This window comes from Mytilus galloprovincialis, chromosome 7 (genome assembly GCF_965363235.1).
Source record: "Mytilus galloprovincialis chromosome 7, xbMytGall1.hap1.1, whole genome shotgun sequence".
Lineage (NCBI taxonomy): Eukaryota > Metazoa > Mollusca > Bivalvia > Mytilida > Mytilidae > Mytilus > Mytilus galloprovincialis.
The window spans coordinates 72,161,885-72,189,679 of NC_134844.1; the positions used below are offsets into that span (position 1 = coordinate 72,161,885).

The 27,795-nt window shown below is 30.8% G+C and overlaps 1 protein-coding gene across 1 annotated transcript; it reads right to left on the minus strand.

Annotated features, from left to right (window-relative positions):
• Positions 1-12,420: 12,420 nt before the first annotated feature.
• On the minus strand, positions 12,421-24,323 carry LOC143083607 (uncharacterized). The gene is made up of 2 exons (XM_076259872.1): positions 24,168-24,323; positions 12,421-13,675 (listed from the first exon to the last, which is right to left on the minus strand). The coding sequence occupies exons 1-2, from the start codon at positions 24,304-24,306 to the stop codon at positions 12,603-12,605; spliced, it is 1,212 nt and encodes a 403-aa protein (XP_076115987.1). The 5' UTR covers positions 24,307-24,323; the 3' UTR covers positions 12,421-12,602.
• Between the last annotated feature and the right edge of the window lie 3,472 nt (positions 24,324-27,795).

Consider the following 27,795-nt stretch of genomic DNA (forward strand, 5'->3'; position numbering starts at 1 on the left):
TTGTAATATTGTGTTATGTTTACATATTTATAATCAAGATAATTATAGTTGTACATATAGAAAGAATTTAATATTGATAAAAATACCATATAAAAAAAAATACAAAGAAAGAATAAAGATAAAATCTTCAATCTAAGTTTATGCGGATTTACAAGTTTAACAAACACAGCATAACTCTGTAATTATCTAACTTACCTTCCTAATATAAATACAATATGACAAGCAAAAACTGTATTCATGTTTGCACTGTAAATACCAAACGTTTTACAAAAACTGAAAAATAAACATAATTATTGAATGGGCATATCAACAAAAATGTGATATAGTATTCCTACAAGAAACTCATTTTACTCAAACCTTAGAACCAAAGTAATGCAAGAGGGGCTGCTATAGGGATAAAACAGATTAAACTTCAAGATTATTGACCAATATAAGGATTCGGAAGGTAGATTCAAATTAGTTAATATAGAAATAGATGACAATATATATACATTAGTGAACCTAGATGGACCTTATAATTGAGAAATAAGAAACACTTTTTATAAATCAGTAAAACAATTAATTGCAAATATTGCAAATCACAGTATTGGCCAGTCTATATTTCGGGGTGACTTTAACGACATGATATCTATATAAGATACACAGACACATTTTTAGTAACCGGCTATAAAATTGAAAATGAAGTATAATTTAATATGAACTATCTATTAACTATAATTTTCTTTTCCATCTATCAAGCATAGTACATGTCTGACAAGAAACACCAAGTCACTGATATATTTAAAAGCTTCATAAATGAAAACAGGGACATAAGTAACATGAATAAAATTAGAGGCAAAAAAAATAAGAGAATTATACTTAAAAAATGAGAATATTTCGAATTTCTTTAAATGTAAAGCATGTTTAAGCTGCCACCTTGTTAATTCATGACTGCACATGTGTCCAGTCCGGTAATGTGCATCACATCAAATTCGCAATGTTACTCTATTGTCATGTTTATATAAAATATCATGTGTATTATAGCTACACTGAATTATCATTGTTATAAGTTTACACAACCAAATGCTTCGATACTGCATTCATGTATAATTAGACCACATGTACTTTCGATCATTTTTATTATCTTTGGTTTGATCACAACAAAATAGCATCTACTGTTAAAAATTATGTTGTACATATAATGTGTGAAAAAAAACAACTGTCTTATCTCATCATTTAAGACTTTTATCATGTTTATAACAATTCAACGGAGATAACTAACACAATTTTCGAAATTCTACTGTCGGCAGAAATGTCATGATATAAGTATCAAAGATCATCAACAATTTCACGGTTTAGTGAAGCATTACTAAATAAATCAAATACAGTTTAGGTGAAGAAATGTACCGTATTCCGGTATAAAATGGTACTCTGTAGAATTGTTATTATGTATTTAATAAATATAACTAACTTTATAGATATACTTTATTAATTATTTCCCCTAGATATGCAATAACTAATTCAAGGGATGCTTGCTTGAAGCTGGAGATTGAATAACGTATTAAGGTGGTACCTAACACTTTAACTAAAATTAATTTGGCTCGTTTAATTTTCTTAAAATTTTGTCAAAGCATTTACTTTGACCCTTTGACAAAAATATAAGAATTTCAAAAAATTTGAACCAACCGTTTAATCAGAAAAAATACACTGGTTATATAGCAGTTTGACAAACACTTATTTTCATCATTGAGAAGCTTAATATCCCCTCATCAACACAACGTCATTAAAACGTTCTGCTGATTTTAAAGAGTTATCTCCCTGTAGTGTTAGGTACCACCTTAATAGTAAAGTGAAATAAAACTTTGATTAATTTAAAAAAAAAAACATATATGTGTAAATTTACGTGAGATTCCACTCGACATTTCATGACAAGTTTTACGGTCATCTTTACGAATTAGATGATTGATATTTGGTATCAGTGTCTCAACCCAATAAATATTTTTTTTCAATTTGGGCTAATTAGATACTACACTAGTTATTTAATCTTCTATTTTGATTTAAAGCCCAAACATCGTTATTTGCATACAAAAACCTTAATAATTAAACTAATATTACAATTTCAAGTGCATGGTATTTAGTAGCTTGTCAACACACATAATTATACGTTGTAATAAGAGCATTCCAAGGTTATTATATGATAACAAACGAAACGAAAGAATGTCTGACAAATATGTGTGATCAATATAATTTAAAAACTCTTGTCTATAGAACACAACCTTGGAACAAAGAATATGGATATTATTACTGTTCGTTGTACTTTTTATCATGCAATATCTGTTTGTTATATACATTTAAATAAAGATTCATTATGCATGATATTTTTTTTTACACACTGTTCATTCGCTATTTACTTATTTCTTTCTCGTGTGTTCGAACGAAAACGAAACATAAAGACGAACAATCAATTACAGTGAATTCGATGCATGCATATCAAATATCAATTTTATTCAAACATTAATTGCAAAGACAGAACTAATGTAAAAATCATTTTATAAACATTTGCATTTACAATGCACCATATGTAATAAAATTACTTGGTGTAATAACTATTGGTTCATGTAATAAAAATAAGTTCGTAGTTTTTATTTATGGGGATATTTAAATGGAAGAAGCACATGCGAACTTTTTGTGACTGCAACGAATAATGTTTCAATTTATATGTCTGTTTAATCGTAAACACAAGGTTAACACTTGAAGGTAAATAAATGCTTAACAATGATGTCTCCTATGGTTTTATTTTTGTGTCGTTTGTGATTGTTGTAATAACGTTAAACCCTATTGAGTTTTATTTTTTCGACACTGACTCACTGACTGGCTGAAAATGCATTTCGTCACCTGATTTGCAGTTTGAGGGGTTTTAGTGGGTACACAAAATTTAATTATTTTTTTTTTGAGTGAATAAATAACACAAATGTTTCCTTGTAGGTTTTTTTTCAAATAGACGCCTTTTGGTTATTTTTAGTATTTAATATGAAACACTTTATGATACTGTGGGTTTTTAGATTAAGGATGTTATCAGTAAATGAAATATTTATCATTCTATTCACATTCATGGTGTTTGCTTTATTTTTAAAAGCAATTGATTCATATATCGACAAAGAATTTAAAATGTCCTGTTAAAGTATGATTATAGTCTTAATCGTAACAAGGTTTCTAAGTAACGAAGCATTATTAAAATTATGTTTCGTAAAATTTCCTGTGCAAATAACACAAGGAAATAATATGAAATGATTGATAACAAATTCCTGGAACTGACAAGAATACGTATGTCCGTTTAACTGCATCACATTTTTCTTTTTAATATTCGTTAACCGAGCATAATGTTGCTAATTTTTATTATTGAAATATTCGACCTAGTTTATCAGTATTGAATAAATCCATTAAATGCGCAACATTTTATACGTTATAGATAATGCATATTTTAAGGTTTTTCTTGTCGTAGAACACACCGAGGGGTGTCAGGATTGATCAAATGAAAGACTGACCGTAGGGAGGTCTTTCTTTGAGCAATCCTGACACCCCGAGGTGTGTTCTACGACAAGAAAAACCTTAAAATATGCATTATCTGACTTATATACCGTCAAAAAAATATTTTTTTCTATAAAGGTTTGCAAAATTTAGTATCCTATTTTACCGACAAAACACAAAAGTCGGATATTCCTTTCTAATGAGTTCATGTTTTAATACGCCCTACGGCTCATTTAAAATGTGAAATAAAACTCCCTAATGAATCTAGATATAAACCTTTTAAAAAATATTATACATTCACAATAAAAACATTACTGTAACTGCATGAAGTAAGACACAAATGTATTGTTATCATCCGATAAACGGTGTATGACAAATACAAGACAAACGTGATTGTAAGTAATTTATTGTACCACTTAGTTTATGGAAAAGGGGGAGGGGTATGTTTTATTTCTATTTGTAATGTCATTTCTATCGCGGAAAAGTAGTTATTTTTTTAACAATTTTAATTGAATCGAATGAAAAATTCAGAAAGATTGTCTTTTGAATAGCAATACAATTTTATTAAAAGATAATCAGGATATAATTATATACCCTCCAGTCCGCACCCGACCTTTTCGTGAGTTACGTTAATGTTATTCAATAGAATTTAAGATTATCTTATTAGTTGATCATTTGATAGAGTAAAAGGTATACATAAATTTTAAAAAGTTAAGAACTGACACGAAGACGAATATATATACATGTAGGTCACAGAATGATTTCTTATTCAGTGTGTATCGTTCTGAACATGCATGAAATATTTGCCACTGGACGTTAAGCAAGCAACCAAAAATCAATCAACCTATTCAGTTTGACTTAATATAATTTTCAAAATCTTACACACGAATATGTTAAATCTGGATTTATTTTATGAAAGTCTACATTAAAATGTATCTGACATATATGATAACGTTTCTTTATTGTAGCGATAAATTAACAAAACTTCTCGTACTTCACGTTATTTGTTTCTAAAATTAAAATGCGGAACTACAATGACGGTTTCTTTTACACATATCATCGATTGAACTTTAAAAATAAATTTCCAAATCGGCAACAAAAAACTGTTAGACGAATTAAGTTTTGAAGTAAATCATAGATTGCATGTTTTTAATGAAAATAATGACCTCACACAGGTCATTATTTTATGCCTTTGAGCATATTTCAATGAAACATGGTATCGTCCGGGTTGATTCTGAAAAAGAATGACCTGTCGTTCTGAAAGAAAATAACTCAATATAGGTATATAAAGTTGCTTTATGGGGTTTATTTGGTATGATGTTTGTTAAATAAAAGAACCTCAAAATTACCCATTCATTCATGGTGAAGAAATTATAACTGGGTTTTTTTATTTGTAGAATTCCCTAATTCTAAATGTACAAAAAAGTAAATAAATACAAAAACACCGAAACCCAAGGAAAATTGAAAATGTAACGTCATTAAATCAAATGTCCAAACATATCACACTCATAGATAACAGCTGCCTGACCTTATATAGTCATTTTCTTATGTATAAAATGGTGGATAAGTTGTTTATCACATATTTACAGAAGTGATAAAATGTTTTTATACAAAGAATAAACTTTAACATTTCATTTTTAAAATTGCTAACATATTACCACTCTCAAAAATTTGAAGATGATAGGTTTTTTTTAATAGATTTAGTAAAAAGTCGTGATTTAGTTTAATCAATTTTATTTGCAAGTAAATTATAATTGATAGAAATGTTATTTTCATTACTTTTATCCTGCAATTTTGTTTTATTTAACTTTCATAAGGTGCTATTGTGCTGTTTTTGAGTTGTGCTGTTTTCTACAAAGGCTCTTATTTTCATTACAACTGTATAATCTTAGAAATAATCCAATTACCTCCCTTTCCATAGACAGAACAAGTACAGTTTTTATTTCAATTATTCAACATGCATGAATAACAGGTCAAATGTGTATATTTAACAACACACTGATATTTAAGTAAAATTCAAAAGAGGTTTTAATCTCCTTTCAAAACACAATTATAAATTATGTTTATCAACATTTCCTGTTTAAATTACACAAGGACATAAAATCAAATGACTGATAAAAAGGCTTAGAACTGACACAAATTGATACTAACGTTTAACTGCATACCAGCACAAATCGTCTTGTTAGACTGTTATAATTTATTATTTCTCATTCTTATTTAAAGTTCAAGGAATAATAGGGGTAGTAAGATCTTTAATTTTGAATTGATTTAAAAGTCTGTGAATAAGTATAGAAGTAATGACTTGAAAAACAATATTTTGTTCACTCAGCGTGGTTTGTTTTTATTAAAAAAAGAATTAAATTATCCATTTTGTAATTGTAAAGGACTATTTACTTGAGTTGTGTAGTTTAACTTAATTCTAAAATAAACAGAACAGTAAAATATCTAAAATGGCGAACTCCAAGGAAAATTATCTTGACGCTCTAAAGAGCCTTTGTCTCTCACATTAGTCTTTGTGCATATTTAACAAAGGACACTCAGACGAGAATAGAATCATTTACTCTGTTTGCTTAAGCTTTTACTCACAATACACAAGAGGGGTAGACAAAATCACACCTTAAGAAGATGCGGTCTATTTATTTATCAGCAAAATTTTACTTGTTAGTAGATCTTGACTTGTTAGTCATTTTTGAGATATGAATTATATTATATAAAAAAAAGAAAACCGAAAGTATCCTTGTAATAATACAAAGGATTTGAATACCCTTCACGAACACATTGTATAACCATGTTTAATCTTCTGTTTTCCAAGTCAGGAATATGACAGTTGTTATGCATTCGTTTGATGTGTTTGCGCTTTTGATTTTGCCATTTGATAAGGAAATTTCCGTTTTGAATTTTTCCTCGGAGTTCAGTATTTTTTTGTGAGTTTGCTTTTTATGTACCTTGTCTTTATCTGGCAGTTTTGTATTAATCGACTTAATTATGATGTAAGGTATTGCAGAGTAACACCCATAGAGGATAGGCAATACAAACAAACAATGACGCAATTAAATACAAAACAATACAATGCAATACAATACAATAGAACATATTTCAAGAAAATTATCTATTTAAATATTTATGTAAGAAGCAGAATTTTCATCGAGTGTTAGTGTGATGTTTTCGAGTTGTGCCGCTTTGTACAAATTCCTAAAATTTCATTATTACTGTATACTGTTGAAAGACAAATCCAATTACCTTCCTTTGCATACACAGAAAAACATTTAAAGAAAAGTACTATTTTTTGTCAACTATTCAACCTGCATAAATTTCAATGAGATCAAAAGTTCTTAACAACATTCTGATATTTAAGTCAAATTTAAAAAAGATTTAAATCTCCTTACAAAACACAGAACAATATGTGTACAATTTATGAACGAAAAATTTACAGAGAATCTTGATTTGTATATCAAGTTATTTATTCTTCTGTACGCCGACGACACTATTATTTTTGCGGAGTCGGCAGAAGGGTTGCAAAAGGCTCTGAATGTTTTGAGTGGAAACTCACTGTGAATGTATCAAAAACTAAGATTGTAATTTTTTCAAAGAGAAAGTTTAATAAGAATGTTACTTTTAAACTATGTAATGAAATTATTGAAATTAAAGATTCATATGTTTATCTTGGTCTGCTGTTTAATTACAACGGAAATTTCTTTCAAGCTCGAAAAAAACTGGTAGACCAAGCTCAAAAAGCACTTTATGCTGTTTACAAGAAGATACAAAATATCTCACTCCCGATTGATTTACAGTTAAAATTATTTGATGCATTGGTGGTTCCTATTTTGACCTATTCCTCGGAAATATGGGGGTTTGAAAATAAAAATAATATTGAAAAATTACATTTACAGTTTTGTAAGCGCATTTTGGGGGTGCGATCCTCTACGCCAAGTTTTATGGTGTATGGAGAACTTGGAAGATTTCCACTTGAACTGCAGATCAAGTTAAAAATGATATGTTTTTGGCACAAGCTTGCAACAAACGATAAAAAATTATCGGGTAAACTGTACAAGTTACTTTGGTACATGCATGAGCATGAAGGTTATAATTTCAAATGGTTTAACTATGTAAAATATGTGTTTAATGACTGTGGCTTTTGTGAAATATATAATGTTCCGGAGCAAGTTGATTATAATTATATTAAAACTAATGTGAGGCAGCGTCTCCAGGACCAGTTTATTCAAAAATGGTTCTCTGATATAAATAACTCATCAAGGGGGAAATTTAATTTTCACTTTAAAGAAGAGTTTTGCTTAGAACCATATCTGTTAAAATTAAGGCGGGGTCATAGAGTAAATATATGTAAATTAAGGGTATGTAATACAAAGTTTCCCATTGAAACAGGAAGATGGAGAAATGTACCACGAAATGAGAGAATTTGTCCTCTTTGTAAAGCTGGTCTTGGGGATGTGTACCACTATATATGTATATGTACCAATTATAAAGTTAAAGATTTAAGGGGGAAGTTCATACCTCCTTATTATTTAAAATATCCAAATGTTAAAAAAGTCCTGGGCATGCTTAAATATTGTAATAATAATGTGCTGTGTAATCTGTCAATTTTTATTCAAAAGGTAGAAAAGATGCTTGTCTGATTTAAAACTGCAATAAACAAAGATTTATCTCTGAAGATGTATAATTTAAAAATGTATTCTGTTTGTATTATGAAATATGTTGTGATTTATATTGTGCATAATATGCTCCTGTTACGCAGTCTTCTGCGGCTGAGTTTTCTTTAATAAACTATAAACAATATTGGATCAATCGTAACTATCAGTCCATTCTTGCTCGTAACGAAAATGACTGAGTAGTAACGATTGAACGTTGGGCCACCTTAATGAATGTTGTAAGTGTGTTGATACGCAATGCATTTTCCTTACTAAACTCAGGTTTTAATTTTTTTTTTAACTTAACGTAATTTTTCTACCATTCTAACCGAAGTATAGCATCATAAGTATCAGCCTCTCTTTTGGAATTAGATATCAGACTTTACTGTCAATCACTGAAAGGTTTCGGTTTATAATTTGGAGAAAGTGGTAACATAGAGTTTTACTTATGCGCCACGGCATTCAAATGGTCTTGCTCGGAAAGAATATCTGCGTGTAAATGTCCAAAATGAGAGCATATACCAGGCTTAAACAGGGAGTCGAAAAAAAAAGGATGTATCCCTCCCTACGACAAGATACTTGTATCTACGTTGGCCATTCTTTTTTATGAAACAAAGCAATACCAATTTGGAATGGGAAATAGTAGTCAACACTTCGGTGTTGACATGAATATCAATAACGTGGTCAATTTTTTTTTATATAAATTTCCTGTAAACAAAAGTTTATATATTTCGAAAAACTAAGGATTTTCTTATTCCAGGCATAGATTTCCTTAGCCGTATTTGGCCCAACATATTTAGGAATTTTGGATCCTCAATGCTCTTCAACTTTGTAATTGTTTGGCTTTATAAATAATTTGATATGAGCGTCACTGATGAGTCTTATGTAGACGAAACGCGCGTCTGGCGTACTAAATTATAATCCTGGTACCTTTGATAACTATTTACACCACTGGGTCGATGCCACTGCTGGTGGACGTTTCGTCCCCGAGGGTATCACCAGACCAGTAGTCAACACTTCGGTGTTGACATGAATACCAATAATGTGGTCATTTTTTTTTATAAATTTCCTGTAAACAAAAGTTTAAATTTTTCGAAAAACTAAGGATTTTCTTATTCCAGGCATAGATTTCCTTAGCCGTATTTGGCACAACTTTTTGGAATTTGGATCCTCAATGCTCTTCAACTTTGTAATTGTTTGGCTTTATAAATATTTTGATATGAGCGTCACTGATGAGTCTTATGTAGACGAAACGCGCGTCTGGCGTACTAAATTATAATCCTGGTACCTTTGATAACTATTTACACCACTGGGTCGATGCCACTGTTGGTGGACGTTTCGTCCCCGAGGGTATCACCAGCCCAGTAGTCAACACTTCGGTGTTGACATGAATATCAATAATGTGGTCATTTTTTTTTTTTTTATAAATTTCCTGTAAACAAAAGTTTATATTTTTCGAAAAACTAAAGATTTTCTTATTCCAGGCATAGATTTCCTTAGCCGTATTTGGCCCAACTTTTTGGAATTTTGGATCCTCAATGCTCTTCAACTTTGTAATTGTTTGGCTTTATAAATAATTTGATATGAGCGTCACTGATGAGTCTTATGTAGACGAAACGCGCGTCTGGCGTACTAAATTATAATCCTGGTACCTTTGATAACTATTGTGTAACGTGTATAAAGTCAAAAGTTTTATATCTATTGCAAGATGAAAGAGTATTAGATTTTATGTACTCTAAAATATCGTTGGAATTTTTAAGTATCCACATCTGATTCATGCCAACTCCAGAATAGGCAGTTTCAAAATCCCTTTGAAGCCCAACTTTGATTGCTTTTAAAATTGATTTTAATAATTTAGAAAGAGGTTTCGTAGAGCACTTTGAACATATTGAAGGCCCAGCAATTTATATCGTTGTGTGTAAGCATACATGTGTAGTTTATGTGTCCAATACAGTGATGGAAGATCCAGTTCAACCAGGGTATATGTTACGTTTTTAAGTGAATTGTTAATAAGGATGAAGTTAAGAGCTTTATCTGCGGGGACAACAACATATTTGTCATGGAGGTAGGACATGTGTGTTTTGCAATATTTGTGTCTTTGATGTTTGATGTAGCATGGGTATCGATAGACCCATTAAGTTTCTTAATTCTAATTTGTATCAACGATCACTGCATTAATCTATTCGTAAAGAGTATCTACGTCTTCTTTATCGCATGTAACCCATCGGATTATCATATTTACTCCATTACGTTCTATGTGTTCTTCTCTCTATACTGGATCCTGCATTTCTATTGTTCTTGTTGGTTCCTAATGTCATGACGAACTTTTCTTGAATTCTCATTTGATAAATTATTAATGAATTTGATGCGACTGGCATACAAGTGAGAGGTTTAGCTAGCTATAAAATCAGGTTCTTTCAACATAAGAAAATGCCAATACCAGGTCAGGAATATGTCAGTTGTTATCCATTCGTTTGACGTATTTGAGCTTTTTAACTTGTCATTTTCCTTTCTGCATTTCTCTAGGAGTTTAGTTTTTTTGTGATTTTACTTTTTATAAAGTTATCGAGAAACTAATGTTCAAATTTCCAGAGGCAATATTGTACCTTGAGTAATTTTGCTATGTTTATGTCCCCTTTCGGTCATATAGCTATTTGCGTGTTTATGTAGGATAAAATATTGTCCGCCATTACATTATCCACCGGACACTCCTTCACAGTAAATTGTGTTCACGGACATATTGTTATTATGAAATATCGTCCACAGATGTGAAAAAGGGGACAGTATTTCACGTGAAAAAGTGTCCACTTTCAATACTTATAAAAGTTATGCATAGCTTCAATTAAAAAAGTGAAATAATTGAAAAAGTCTAGGCTGGTTAAACCGTCGTCGTTGATGGACAACAATTGTTTACTCTCATTGTACCTCACAACAACAACTATCAAGCAGGAATACTTACTGATAGAATGTCAAAATACACATTTCATTGAAGCTCTTCTGCAGTATACATATTCACTTCGTCTGTCATCTATCACGAAGACTATATGCTGACATTTTTATTAATCGTTCTGTCTTTTTTCTTCTTTTCTGTTCCCTTTTTTTTTGGTAACATTTATACTAGGTTTTTTTCTTTTGTACTCCTTTTGTTTTACCTTCTTTAAAGTAGTAATGTTCTCGATTGGTTGCTTTTGTAACAGCTTTGATTACATACACTTCATTTGAACGTTGGAGGATAGTTATCTCATTGGCAATCGTACCACATCTCTTAATATTATGTACAAAATTTATCAGGTATAATGTACAGGCTCTCTGTTTCTATTTTGCCAATCCTAAAACTTTGTTAGTCGGTTGATAGCGATTAATTTTGTCCTTTTTTGATTTCCTTTAGAGTTCGGTATTTTTGTTATACTTTAAGGGGGTAGACCTTGGTTCAGGGAGATAACTCTTTAAATCAGTTAAGCGTTTGTAAAAGTCAAGTTCATCAATGTATTTTAAGCATTTACCTGAAACAGATTGAAAATAATCTATGTAACCTAGAAGCTTAGAATATATTTTTGAAAATGGTTGACACAAACGTACTGATGATTTTAAGAGTTATTTCCCTTAACCTAGGTCTACCTCCTTAAAGAGGATCTACAATGAAATCTACATTTTACACTTCATAGAATTGGTGACATTCTTTAGAATTTACCTGTTGTGTTGCTCACGTGTCCAACATTGTAGCAATGATGTTTCATTTTTCATGTTGGGCTTTATTTGGAATCACATTTTTACATTTTTGGTTTTTTCATTGATGTTTTATTTTCTGTAAATTTTAGTCTTTGTGACTACTTGTATGTTGAAGTTTAAGCTTCTTTTTTTTGAATGGATTTGGTCATTCTTGTATGACCCTTTTAAATATCTAGTTCTTCACGTACATCCTGGCTTTGAAATTTTAGGTTTTTCCGGTGATTAATTTTGAATAATATTAGAATGTAAGGTTTCAGTTCCTTAAGTCAATGTTGAACTTGGATGCATTGGCGACTTTTATTTCATTTTTGGTCAAATAGCTCTTCAACTGTTGTTTATACATCCTTGGCTTTCAAATACTTGACTTTGGGCGTTTCTGATAAAAGTTAATCCAGAAAGTGCTTCGGAAGAAACGCATTTACATAGCGTTATTTTCCTTAAACTTATCATAGATAAAATCAAGGTTTTCTATTTCAAAGTGACCATGTAATAGATTTCAATGCAGTAAGTTCGTGTATTTTTATGGCAACTAAATATCTATTTTATTTTAATTTTATTATCTCAAAAAAGAAACATTTGCATATGAAAATAATATGTTTTACTCTATATTATATAATGAACAGTAATAGTTAATAATTTATTATATACAATATTTTTACAAAATTTTGAAGCATCAGAACAACTTAACATAGTTAACTTAAAGATTAACAATGTTTTCATTTACTTTCGCCCAAATCTCATAAATCTTTTATCTTCCGTCGTCGACTTGCCGAATCTCATAAATCGTTTTTCTGCTGGGTCTCGCCCGAATCGCATAAATCTTTTGTCTTCTGTTGATTTTCCAAATCGCATAAATCTTTTTTCTTTGTCTTCGCCATCAACACTTTTACCAAATCGCATAAATCTTTTTTCATCGTCTCCACTTTTACCAAATCGCATAAATCTTTTATCGGCTTCTAAGCTTTTTCCAAATCGCATGAATCTTTTATCGGCTTCGGCACTCTTTCCAAATCTCATGAATCTTTTCTCGTCGTCGTTATCCATGCTCTTTCCGAATCTCATAAATCGTTTGTCTTCTGTTCCACCTCTACCGAATCTCATAAATCGCTTGTCTTCGACCCCGTATGTTTCATCGCCTTCGTCCTCTCCAAAATTTCCATCCGCTCGCTTACCGAATCTCATGAAACGCTTATCTTCCCCAGCTCTACCGAATCTCATAAACCGCTTGTCTTCAGTGCCACCTCTTCCGAATCTCATAAATCGTTTGTCTTCGACCCCGTAAGTATCGTCCCCTTCTTCCTCTCCAAAATCTTCATCCCCACGCTTACCGAACCTCATAAATCGCTTGTCGGCGTTTTCACGTTTACCAAATCGCATGAATCTCTTTCCAAATCGCATAAACCGCTTATCTGCAGCTTTCAAGTTTTCATCAGCAGAATCTTCATTTGTTGCATAGGAATTATCTACATTTCTCTTTTTAATTTCGGCTTCTGGTTCAGTATTGTCTGTCACACTTTTCTTTTCAGGTACATCTTTAACCGCATCGATAGATCTTCGTTTTCGTATTTTAAGACCATTTTGATTGGCAGATTCAACTTTGACTAAAGCTGCTTTTAATATATCTGCAAGTCCAACATTATCAAATCCTCCGCCTCCTCCGGATCGACCAAATCTAAGAAAACGTTTGTCCTCTGTTTGGTATGGACTCCGACCAAATCGAAAGAAATGGTCGCCTGCTAGAGCTCTGCCAAATCGAAGAAAGTTTCTCTTTTGTGCGTTAGTATCGTCTGTGTCTGAAAATAAATAATTAAAAATTACCAAATATTTCATAAAAATTTATTGTGTTTCCAAATATTAGAAAATATACTGTTACTGGTTTAATATAATTGATACTTTGTATAATATTATATTACATTATTTGAAAAACAAAGTTCGTCCCATTTTAGAACTGACTAATTTTTTTAAAAGAAAGTTATATCTTCGGTTTTGTGTATTCTAATTCCTTCTTTGGGAAGCTCGTTTTTAGGTTATATCTATACTTGTATTTGCTCAAAAATACAAATATGATCGAACACAAGTTAAAGACGGTTATTAAGTCTATCTTTTACAAAATATAGGTATAACAATATCGAGAATTATACAAATAAATCTCATTTAAAAAGGCAATTGCAACATGTGCAATCAATATACAAAAAAGAAAAAATGTATACAATTAGAAAAATATGGAAGTCTGTGAACACGGTGATTTTATTTTTGTATTCGTTTATATTATTCGATTATGATAAGAACAATCTTTTGGATTTTTATGAATGAAATTTTTTTTTTAAGAATTAATTAGAATTATATATCAAATTCAAAAGTAATGTAAAAACATAATTGACAAACAGTGCTTTAGCACTTTGATTTATGCTACTTTTTTCTATTTCTGACTAATATCTCACATTCTTATTTAAAGCAATTCTCGTTCATAAATGGTATTCTACGTTATATCCCAAAGGGTTCCGAATGTCAATCTTTGATGTAGAAAGCCAGGAGAATTCAGTAAATTATCTTAACCGACGACCATTGTATTCTCCCGTGGCAATTACAACGTTGAGTTATGATTTATTGAATCAATAAAGCACATTTTGATCTTATATTTGCAAAAAGATAGTTTATTGTGTCTTTGTTAGGTTTATTCGATTCCTATCAAGTCCTAAAAAGAGATTTGTCATAGTGAACTGTTCTAGCAGAGGTTCTGGATGGGGGATCTTTTAATTTTGTATTCTTGATTTATATGCTATTTTCTTTAGTTTTTATACTGTTTGCCCATTATTCTCTAAACTTTATATTTTATCACCTCATTATTATCTATTAGTTATGTGTTGTTCATTTTTCTCTGTTCTTACTTGTTTTGCCCATTATTATTTGTTTTATAAACCCCTAGCAATACCCTAATAGAAAGGGTGAAGCATCGTAACAGCAAGAAAACTTACTTAAGATAATCGTAATATGATGTTCTTATATGCAGTCAATTGTGCGAACATCATTGGAAGTAAATGTATGATAAATCTAGCAACCAAACAAATATATTTCTTTAATGGAGATATTGACAATAACAAGGAAATATTTTGTATAGCTCGTGTCAATAAAACTAAAAACGACTTAATCATGTACTATATGCATGGGGAACTTATAAAGAAAGGGAATGGCTGTTATCAATATCCTTAATGCTGAAGATGTGTCAGATAACCTTTCTATATACAGATTCGGTATCTTCTGTTCTATTTTTGGTATTTTAATCAATTATAATAGTTTATATGTTCTAACCTTTTTTAAAAAGACTACAAATAATTAACAAAAACATGACTCTCAAACATGATATAAGACATATCTCGACAACAAGTTGGGGTTTTAGTCCTTATTGCAAAAGAAAAAAATACAAATAATAAGTGAGGGAAATATTCTCAAAAAGAGCTTTTCAATGATCAAATTAATGTTTGTCGAACTGCTATATTTCCAATGAATTTTTTCCGATAAAGTGTGTGGTTCAAGATGTTTAAATTTGTTATATCTTTGTCAAATTTTGTGAAAATTAAACTAAACAAATTAATTTAAGTCAAGGTGTTTGGTACAACCTTAAAGGAAAATTTGCTATAACCTTTATTTAAAAATTGAATGCTCTTTTTTGTAAATTTATTGGGGTGTAAAAGCGTTGACCGAAGTACATTTTGTATGAGCGGAAGCGCTTCATACTAAAAATGTGCGCACGTTCAACCCTTTTACAACCCTATAAAGTTACAAAAAAAAGCATTCAATACTTATAATTACATTTTTACCTATAGGATCATGAAAACACGCCTTTTATCAGGTTTTTATTTCATTTACCTGTGCACTTTATTGTGGGACCTCGTGTCATCATGAATGAAAAGTTGCATTGTGTAATGCAATTGATTACGGAATATCACGAGATTGTTTGTTAGCCAATCAGAATAACGTATTATAATGAAACATACATCTAATGTAATTATAAGTAAAATATAATTCAAAATTACGAAATGTAGAGTACATGTAAATACCTTACTGTTCTCTTTTACTTATGACCAATGTTTAGATTGATCAAGAATATGAAAACCCTAATAATTCACTGATCAGACCATACTATCCAACAGACAAGTACCAGACAAAAGTTAAGATACCATAGGGACTGCTAGTGTTATATCTTTAGGTATCAATATCCGAAACTGAGACAGGTTCTGCATGCATCCGTTCCATATAAGGATATTATACACATAAAACACGTTTTTATACAATGTTATTTTGTTCCGCGGCCATTTTCATTTACTAATACGATAATACATTTTTGTAGCTATCCATATAGTACTGTCTTTTTTGTCGAAAGTTTGTTTAATTGCGACGGAATCCGCATCAATAAATGATTATTATTTGTTCAAGTTTAAATTATGATGAAGGAAGCATGAACCAACTGAGTTGTGGTGGCAAACCGACGACAAAAAACTAACAGCAAATAAAAACCGTTTTGAAAGCATCATACATTTTGTTACAATAAACAGGTGTTCGTGCATTATGTCAGGGTAGTCTTGACCTTTTTATAACCTTATTTTGACTCTCTGTTTCTTGCTGTTTGTAGAATGATATCGTGGGCAGAATCAATTTGCGCCAATTGTAGTTTTGAAAAGGTATTAATTGCGCCCCTCTCTTTTATTTTGATGGTATTAATTGCGCCAATAAATGCAATGAAATTGCGCCACATTTACCTTTTAATATTTTTTACCTATATCATACCTGTACATGTTTTACCTAAAACAAGACAAGACAAGACAAATACTTTCTTAAAGTCTCGCTACTTGTTATATATAAAATATACAGCTTTTTAAAACACAAGTTAACTTGGCAACAAGAGCCACTCTATAAAGAGTTTTGAGAGACTATAAAACAATTTTTTCTTAAAATTATAATGCAAATACAAGTCAACTATCACGAGTATAAAATAAATTTTCGCTTTATTAAAATTTCATAGCAGATTTTGGCAGTATAAAATACCATATTTTTATTTGTAAAAAGAAATATATTTTTTTCATTATCAGTGTCCAGAAATTAGAGCGACAAATTTTGAGAACTGCGTGTAAAAGAAAAGCAACCAATGTGTTGTCAGAGCGACCTTCAAAAATAATAAATTCAGAGATCTTCAAAATTGAAGAAGAAAATTTAGAAAAGAAAGATTTGAAATATGTGTGTCAGTCTATGTATAGAGAGAGAAGAAAACTGCGTCTGGCTTAATCTAAAAATCGAGCAGAATTTCACAGAAAATTGGATGATATTGGTCTTGTTACAAACAAAGATGATGACTTTGTATCGTGTAACGATCCAGAAAGCGGTATAATTTTATTAGGATGCGAGGCTAATTTGAAATTTCAGTGTACAATGTCAGAGGATTTTTTTGCTGTTGGTACCTAGTTAATCATTTAGTTGTTATATATAAATAAAAATATATAAAATTGGCGCAATTAGATGATTATTTTATTGGCGCAAATGATGCCTATAGTTTTGAAAATTAGGTGGCACAAAAGAGGTATTGGCGCAATTAAGTTGTGGCGCAAATGAGTTACTTTTTGGCGCAAAAAGATATCGCCCGATATCGTCTAGTTAGTTAATGTGGTACATAACACTACAGGGAGATAACTCTGTACAAATCAGCTGAACGTTTTAATGACGTTTCATTGTTAAGGAAATATTGATTTTTTGAATTTTTTTGTCAATGGATCAAAGATAATATTTTGTCAAAATTTAACGAGCCATGTTAATTTTAGCGAAGGTATTGGGTAAGATATAGAATTTTATTTGTTTTGTCAGTGTAGCGCTACAAGAATGTTATTATTGTGACTTACTTGACAAAAAGATGTCATCTTAAATGTTTCTTAATATTCAACATATTTTTATGAGACATTGGGTCCCAAAATAAATTTAAGGGTGTTGTTATAAATCTAAATATAAAGGTGGAAATCTAGAAATTAGGCAACATTATACATTTTTTTCAATAATTAACAATATTTGTTAGCTTTTAAGAAAAAAATACATAGTTAATCATTATTACATCTAAAGCGCTAACTTAATAAAAAAAAATGTATTTTTTTACAAACATAGTATAATCCAAAGACCACATTACACAAAATGGCCAGCAACAATCCTTAATTAATTCTTGTATGCGTCTTGTCTATTATTGCATTTCAATTAAGCCAATTTTGTTTACTTTTGAAGGCATCTAATCATTAGGAACGGTTATTCAATACAGCCTTCAGAAATATTTCATATGATCATTATTCGGGCGATTCATATATGTGCAATATTAATGTAAATTTCATATAGAAACATTTATAATTGACAAGAAATGTCAGTTTCATTTTAGGCATTGAATATGTTGTCTGGAGAAGCATGTTAATTTATAAGCTTAGATATTATTTGTAAATATTTAAGTTTAACTATATAGATAGATATAAGAAGATGTGGTACGAGTGCCGATGAGACAATTCTCCATCCAAGTCACAATTTGTAAAAGTAAACCATTATAGGTCAAAGTGTGGTTTTCAACACGGAGCTTTGGCTCACACCGAACAGCAAGCTATAAAGGGACCAAAAAATTACAAGCCTAAGTGTAAAACCATTCAAACGTGAAAACCAACGGTCTATTTATATTAAAACGAACGAAAAACGAGAAACGATTATGAACCACATAAACAGACTAGTACACTTAGTCAAGCTTCAATTTTCCATGAGGCTAGAAGTTTATGAAAAGTTTAATAGGACAATAACACATCCTTAAAAAAAGATAACTGCGAAAGATGGGGTATAAACATAGAGTCGTAAGATTGTATTTTTTGATAAATTAAATAGTATAAAGATTCTGAAAAAAAAAATTGATTAAATATTTCGAAACGTTAAATAAGGTGTAAAGCATAGAGAGACATTTTCCATTCCCTTCAGATGGGTTTTCAATAAGTAAGAACAATCCTTTATGACACATTACCATTAGTACTAGTAAAAGAATATTATTATCAGAAGTATCATTTTGACTTGTAAGGGTTGATATGATAGTTTAAGGTTAAAAAAGATTCGGAAAATAAATTTTGATTAAACAAATAATCAGAATGTTTATTTTAATATACCTTGATTCACAAGGAGTTTATACTTGGTCCACTTTTATAAAAGATTCAACACAAGAAATGAATATTGATATACAAAAAGTAATGTCCTGTCAAAATATGGAACAAGTTAACAAACTAAAGACTTGGATTAAGAATATTACAAGTAAATTTTATTCAGAACTACTGGAAAATAAAATTAATGGTTTGAACGAAAATAACAAACTTTTTCTTTACAAAAATATTAAAGTCAAACAAGACCAAGAATTTTATCTAAAATATCACAATTTTGAAACTAGACGTTTATTTACAAAAATTAGAATTAGTGACCATAATTTGCTCATTGAGAAGGGCAGATATCTAAAAATACCTCGAGACAATAGAACATGTCCAACTTGTAAAACCTTAGAAGATGAAAATCACTTTCTCCTCCACTGTAAAATTAATAATGTTTTACGTATAAAACTTTTTAATGACATGGCAATAGATAATCCTATGTTTCCAAATCTATCTGATACTGAAAAACTAGTAGTCCTACTAAATCCTTCTAATATAAACCAAGTGAGAAAAAAAACAGGTTCCTTTATAAAACAGTCTTTAGAGCTGAGGACAGGGGACTCTTAGTTACTTTTACTTGTATATATATAGATATGTGTGTGTTTAACTCAGTTATTTTATTGTTGTTGTTACTTTTGTTTATGTCACAAGTATAATGTTACTTATATGACAAATAAAGATTATAATATAAAGACTCTCGTTTGAATTGTTTTACATTTGTCATATAATAGCTGACTGTGCGTTAGGGGCTTTGCTCGTTTTTGAGGGTCGTACATTGACCCATAGTTGTCATTTAGTCTGCTGTGGGGAACTGTCTCATTGGTAATACTACCACATCTTCTTTTTTTATAAAATATAGGCATTGGATTATTATAATCATTATAAATGTAAGGACACACGGATCATTATTTTTTCTCTGTACCATCTAGCATTTAGATAGTAGTGTTCGTCCAAGTAAAATGATTCTTTGGTTATTCTTTATAATGAATAGTACTGATGAGTGTATGACTTAACACATTTACAATAGGTATTAATTTGTACCATACAGTCGTGAGGAGAAAAAGCAACATAACTGAAGGACCGAAGTTCCATTTTACTTTCGTGTGACAGTTGTCTATCAATGAACTCGCAGTAAACAAAACGATAGGATAAACAAAACCTTTTAAAATGTTATGATATACAATTTACCAAAAAGAATAAGTCTCGTAGTTCCTTTACGACAATAAAAAACGATCCCAGTTTACGTCAGCACGCACATGGTAAAATAAATAAGATGTCGTAATTGCCATAATAGCTGAGTTCTGATCTCCAAAATTGATTTAAGATATATTCTTGCAACAAAACATTAACTCTAGACTATTTATCATAGAATGTTATTATTAGGTCTATTTAGAACAATAGACAAACAAATGTAATTACCTCTTAACACAACAGTATAGAGAAAACCACATGTCCCTTAAGAAACAGGGGTAAAACTTGTATTAATGAAGTTTGCCGTAGAACTGTCAGTATCATAGTTATTTTTCCCCGTATGATGAATGTTGCTAAGAATATAATGGTACAATGTTCGTACGTAAATGTGAAATAAATAGAATATAAATATCAATCGACGCAATCCGAAATGGATTTGTTTTTTTACAATGATTTGACGAAGATTTCTCATGCAATGCGAGAATTTCATTTCATACAAAGTGTCAATAGAATACAATTGAGAATGGAAATGGGGAATGCGCCAAAGAGACAACAATCCGGCCAAAGAAACATTGCTTCAAGGGAGAATACTGGAGAGCAAAATGCTTTACCATGAACAAAAAGTAGGATATATTGTCCACGGGTTATTCCCCTTCCCAAAAGGTATTGCGAGAGAAACTACAAACTAAAAATATGCATACAAATGAGGCATATCAGCTTTTAAAATATGATGTCTAACGATCATTATGACTTTGAACCCGTTAAGGTTTATTTATCACGTCGAAAAAGATGATGTCTAACGATCATTATGACTTTGAACCCGTTAAGGTTTATTTATCACGTCGAAAAAGATGATGTCTAACGATCATTATGACTTTGAACCCGTTAAGTTTTATTTATCACGTCGAAAAAGATAAAAGATTCACATAAATTTTACGTATTTGTAAAAATAACATTATGAGTCTGAAACGCGTTTCAGGATTTACCTTAACCAAGAAATCTCAAAAATGAATACTTAAAACTCAAGGGAGTATAAAAACCGAAACAGTTGACGACTTATATGACCACAGAGGACTTAAAATAAATAACCAATTCCAACTATGTTCAAAAGTTGAAGTACAAAGAAAACCATCTGTATCTCAAAATACAAGTTTCATTTGTACTCGTCTCGAAACCGGATATACATATATGTCAAGTCAGCTGTCGAAATAAAACAACGTGTAGGTACAAGATACACATTTATGTTGCAGAAAACCAAAAACCAATTTATATATAAATAAATTTTAAACACTGTTCGTGTTTGCTATTTCGAGTGACATTCCTAATGTGTCTGCTATGCTGTCTGCGAATGGAAAGCACTGAACGGAGTTCATAATAAGACATTAACCATAGACCTCAAGGGAATAGTGAAGTCTTTATATTTGTCATGGCTTGTTATGCAAAACAATAATGTAATATAATGTTTAATCCGTCTTCCGTCTTTAGATACACTTAGCTGCAATTGGTATCACAATTATTGTTCTAGGGCAAGTTAACCTTGTTTTTATCGATAATTGGAGGGCTTTGCTCCTTGATCCACGAGTTTTATTTCAGATTTTTCTTAAATTTTGTATATCATAAACAGATTAGCTTTATGTGCATGTATACACGTTGAGTTATTGTCTTAAAAGATAAGGTTGGGATAACAGTCATTGGAAGTTAAGGCCAAGGCTTGATAAGAGCTTTTTCTATAGTATGTCTCATCTGAAATTGCAAACATAGTCAATCGGTGCACATCGGTGCATGGTAGATCATAGGTTGTATTTCAATGGTTGTTGTTGGATTACGTCTGTCAAATTTGTTTTTTCGTAAATTGTTTTGTTATACATTGTAAATTATGCCCTTATCTTTCTTTTTCGTTTGAATTGTTTCACATGTTATCTTGTCGGTGCCTTTTAAAGCTACTTATACGGTATGCGTTTTCTTTTTTTTAAGGCTGTACGGTGACATATAATTGCTTTTATCCACTTATTTGAACTTTGGATAATAGTTGTCTTATTGGCTATCATACCGCATCTCCTTATTTTTAAATTGCATTCTTAATTCCTCTTAATATAAATGATTATTATGCTAGAATCTGGGGGAATTGTATGTCAAATATCATATAATTCTGATTTGATAAGCATGTCGCGGGAAACACATCTGACCAAATATGGCGTACCCAAAGTTATATCATAATACTACCAAATAAGTGTGTAAATTATAAAAAAAAAAGTCGAATATGTTGTACTTCGACATTTTGTGTGTTGTTTTGGAGTGTATAAGGATTTGGCCCGAAACGGGGAAATAGCTCCGCACAGCCTAGCATTTCCCCGTTTCTAAGCCTCATCCTAATATCGTTGATATGTCAAGTCAATGCACTATTATGGTCTATATAAAAGTAAACCATTATAGGTCAAGGTACGGACTTCAACACGAAACATTGGCTCAAACCGAACAGCAAGCTACAAAGGGCCCCAAATATCATTAGTGGAAAACCATTCAAACGGGAAAATCAACGGTCTAATCTATATAAAAATGAGAAACGAGAAACACGTATGAACTACATAAACAGACGAAAACTATGTACTTTATAATCTGCACAACATTGTGTGGGACAATCTATTTTTTCATATTCTCGATCAAAATAATAACCTTGTCATTAGAAAAGATATGCGTTCGTGATACATCAAAGAAATCTATTCACGCTATTGAGACTTGATGACCTCATGTTTGCATGGTCAAGAGTTACTACTAGTAATTGGACTTGTTTGATGGCATACTACCGTATAGCGACTTATTTTCGCGAACTGTAAATTTTCGCTTATTTTCGTTGATAGAACAAACCGCCAAAACAAATTCCGCCAATTTAAAAGTGCACATGCAAAGGTATTGATTAGAGTCTTGAATCAGCCAAAAAATGAACCGCCAAAATATTTCGTATACCTTTTTAAATGCAAATAGCGAAATTTTACACCCGCGAAAATAACCCGCTATAAACGGTATTGTGTTTCGCCTTTACTGTAGTTCAATATTATTTGATTGAACAATGACACGTCATTGTTATAACAGCGATGGTGATTCCAAAATTAATTATTTTAAAACTTAGTAAGCAAATTAAAAATTCGTTCATTTAGAATGTATTAATGAATTTCGTAATAACCCAAAAATAGATAGGTGGACGATACTAATAGGACATGCAAACTCTTAAACCGAAGACAATAGTAAAACCCCGAAAAATGACCAAAAGACAAACATAAGTCTACAAAACACAACTTAGAAAACTAAAGACTGAGTAACACAACTCCGTCAGAAACCGAGGGTGATATCAAGTGATCCGGAAAGGTTGGCGTGAAAATAAGCACGGGATGTTGACTATAAAAAAGGAAAGAGATCCGTTATCGTCTGTGATGTTCGGATGTTCCTTAGCCGTCAAATAGTCAATGACGATCGTATAATTTGGGATGTGATGATTTCAACTTTAACATTCGAAACACTTGCTTCACTAAGAATTGTTTGTATCAAAAACATAAAGTATTAAGATATATAAAAAAAAACTTTAAGTGGAAGCATTTTTAAACTTCAAAGCGCATTTAATGAAAAATATAAATTGCGTTTGAAAATACCGTTGAAAGTTAATAATTAAAGAAGAGATTAACATGTTAGATTGTATGTTTCGTTATTCAAAATTTTATTGAACGTACATTACATTACTTGATAATCCACCGATCTTAGTCAAAATAAGTTAGGATTTAAACAAAACTGCCACGAGCGAGGTTTGAACTCATAACTTTATTCACTGGCTAATGATTTTTTTTTAATTACTCAGCCACCGAGGCTGCTGATGCCTCTATATAAGTGTAAAATAAAAATAACATACCTCTTAAATTTTGTATTAAATTACTGCATATTTCTTGATTATCTAAACACCATCGACTTAGTTCATCTGCGTGTACTTTTACTGAAATCCAGTTTATAATAGCAGCAACTATAAGGGTAGCATAACTTTGTGTCCACATTACTGGCCGTGCGTGATAATGTCTACAAATAAATTTAAAAAAAATACAATTATTATTATAAGCATGATATGATGATTCTATTTTGTTTACCTTAGCTATAACTTATTTTTATATTAATCAAATGTTCAGTAAAACTAATTGATTTACATGAATATATATTCAAATGTTCTATGTGCAAAATTGTATTAGTCTTCTAACAAAATTGTGCATATCTAATCAATTTCAAATGACAATTATTGGTTAAATGACATTGGACTTATAATAAGAGATTCATAGTTTTTGTGTATACTCCTCTACTACTACCAAAACTTATCTTCGATATCTCAAATTAATTGTGTCTAAAGTGTAATTGTTAATGCATTCGTCAGTTTGAATTAAATAAACGTCTTTTCTTTTCAATGACAACGCAACGCAGAGCTGTTTCTCTTTTTACAAAAGTATAATTTACGTTTTTTCAAGCTATTCAAATTCTACCGAAACAGCAGAACAATGTTTGTCTATGCAAAAGTTAGATCTTGTCATGAAGTGAACAAACAAATATCTAAACTGCTGCATACTTTCACAACGTCCAGTGGCTAATACTTTACGAATTTGAGGACGAAAAGAATGTGTTACAAATGATCAATTAGCAGAATCTGGAAAACGTCTACGTGACTAGTTTTCCGTCTGAAAGCGCAGATCAGGCCAGTAGTATTAAAAATAGACGGAAGATATCAAAGGGACATTACAAATTCATAAGAGTCCAAGTAAAATCGCCATGACAATTTAAAAAAGAAATAGACGAAAAGACGAAAAAGACAATACAAAACTTAACACAAAACTGAAGACAGAGCAACACGAATCCCATCATAACCCGGTTTTTATTTGATACAAGTTGATAGAAAGTTGTTGAAATCGCGAAATTCTACTACAGTACCTCGGCATGATATTTACAAATAAATAAAAAAAACGTTATTTTATTTGGATGGAAGTTATTTAACTGTACGACAGATAATCTTTAAACTATTCCGAAGAGAATTGGATAATGTTAAGATTGCCAACGAGGCAATTTCCCCCAAAAAAGAGTTAAAGAACGGCAATGGTTAGCGTAACCGGCTTTTTTCTTGTTTACTTTTCACGGGCAACATTCATTTTCAAAATTTGGAAGATATTTTCACAGAATTACGAAGAACTAAATCACCTGATCTGCTCAAAATAAAATCTCCTTCTTTTGAAAACAAACACATTAAAGGTACTAGAAAGGCAGTACTGAATAGAAATCTCCCAGAATTCATATATGATTTAGTGCAAATATTATGAATAGAGAACCAATGAATCATTTATAACCATACATTCATTCATATGGTACATTAAATTATCCCTAATCTACATTGAAAGGGTCACAGACCTATTATATCTATATTTTCATGCCTGATATAATGTTATACCGTTCTCATTCAATCTGTTTCTTTTTGGTCTTAATATCTTCTAGCTCATTCGTTGATAAATACATTTCTATATTTAGAGTTGTTCTTGTAAGTTTACAAGTGTAATATACATAGAGGAGGGTAAGGATAGGGGATTTTCTGTAGTACTTATTATTTATAACTTTTTTCCCATGTTTTGCTATTCATTGATTGTCATTATCTCTTAGTCTTTATATATTAGTTCCCTTTTATTTGCTATTCTCTATTTTTTTTTCTCCATAATATTCAGTTCCTTTTATTTTAGTACCACATTATCCTATATTGGTAATTTTTGCCTCTTTTTTCTATTCGTTTTAGTGTTTGTCCTTGTTTCTGCACTTGGTGCCCTTATTCTTCATTTTTATAAACACGATCCAGACCTTATAGTTTCTCTCATCATTGATAAATGCCATTCTTATTTTGAGTTGTTCTTTTAAGGTTAATAAATACCAACGTATTCGCCAAACAAATTGGACGCCTCAACCTCTTTTAAATGGATAGATTTAAATGGTGAGATAATGCGTCATTTTCACTTATTTCATTTCTGTTTTATGAATAGACTTCAATAACATGATAGCATGAATATAACTAGACACTTGAAAGTTCAATAACATGATAGCATGAATATAACTAGACACTTGAAAGTGAGAAGGGAATAGACACCTTCTTTTTCACAAAACACTTATTTTTTGTATGAATTACAGTCAAGGATTGTTTTTCAAAACTATCAGACAAAATATACATCATTTCTTGGTAATATACTTCTTCAGTCCATATCAATACTGTTCATTTTCTGTGATCTCATTTTCTTACTGCTCGAACTTATGTTGTCGTGGTGTAGCAAAGTGTCAAAAAGAGAATTGGTACAAGGGAACATTTAAACCAAAGTAAGGCTACACGTAAAAAGAAAGAGTAAAAATATCAATGTAATTCGTGGAAATTCAAGTTTGCTAAGCTGTATTCGTATTGGTGTTGATTTTTTCTTTCAAAAAGTGGAAACATGTATAAGCATTAAGAGCGGGGGCTTCTTTCCATCTTCTAACACACAAGTTTAAGGGAACAATAACTTTAGTACTCCGAAAAGCTTGATTGTTTTTGGTTGTTTTTTTTTTTTTTGTTAGGAAATAATTTATAAATGAAGTTTCTTGATCCTATATATTCACAACTCTCAATTTCCAGGTTTAAAGTAACAGAAAAAGAAACACAATGTATGTTTGTACAATCGAGTGTGAACTTTAATCCTCCACCTTAAATATGTTCGACTACTATCTGTAGAATTTGGTAAAATAAAATATTATTTATTGTTTTTCTACTTCTGAATGTTGGGGTCGTCAGTATACCAGTACTTACATGAACTCTTTAGTATGCATGTATACTCTGTTTTACTTGCTTAATCTCATTTAAAGCAATTGATTTAAAGTTGCATTGATATGAGTGTTGCAGAATGTAAAAAAAATAATTATGACATACAGTACAGAGCGATCACAGAAAAACATATTTTGTTTGCCTCGATTTCAAACCTACAGAGTACAATAGGAAGTTGTTTTTACCGAAGTTCAAAATCTTTATTGAAAAAAATCAGAAGGCAAATTGACCATGTTCTTATCTAATAAAATCTAAATGAATTATTTCCAAATAAATTTATTTATTTTCGCCTTGTTCAAAAATCAATTTCACATTAGTTACAGATTTTATTTGATAACAGTATAAGCAGTCATCTTTTCCTGATCAAATTGAACAAGTGGGATCCACTCAAAATCAAATTTCTTCGTCGTTTATCATCATAGAAACAGTTACGAAAATCAATTGGAAGCTAATTTTCCCAATTCACACATTTTATCTTCGGTTCAAACATTATCAGAAATTGATCTGCACATTGGGTAAATTGGTATCATTCCTGTTAAAAAAAAACTGTCAGGGAATATATCGCGGATTGTTATCTATATAAAAGGTTAATTGAGTGATTGAACCCCTTTGGTTGTTTCTGCTGTTTTCATTTAAGGTGTCATATAATAATTTGACATTCGCCACTTGCTAGTCCTTT

Coding starts and splice junctions, on each gene's coding strand:
- LOC143083607 (XM_076259872.1), bottom strand. CDS start 24,306: ATGTGGACACAAAGTTATGCTACCCTTATAGTTGCTGCTATTATAAAC. Junction 13,676..24,167: donor TTTAATACAAAATTTAAGAG/GTATGTTATTTT, acceptor ATTTATTTTCAG/ACACAGACGATACTAACGCA.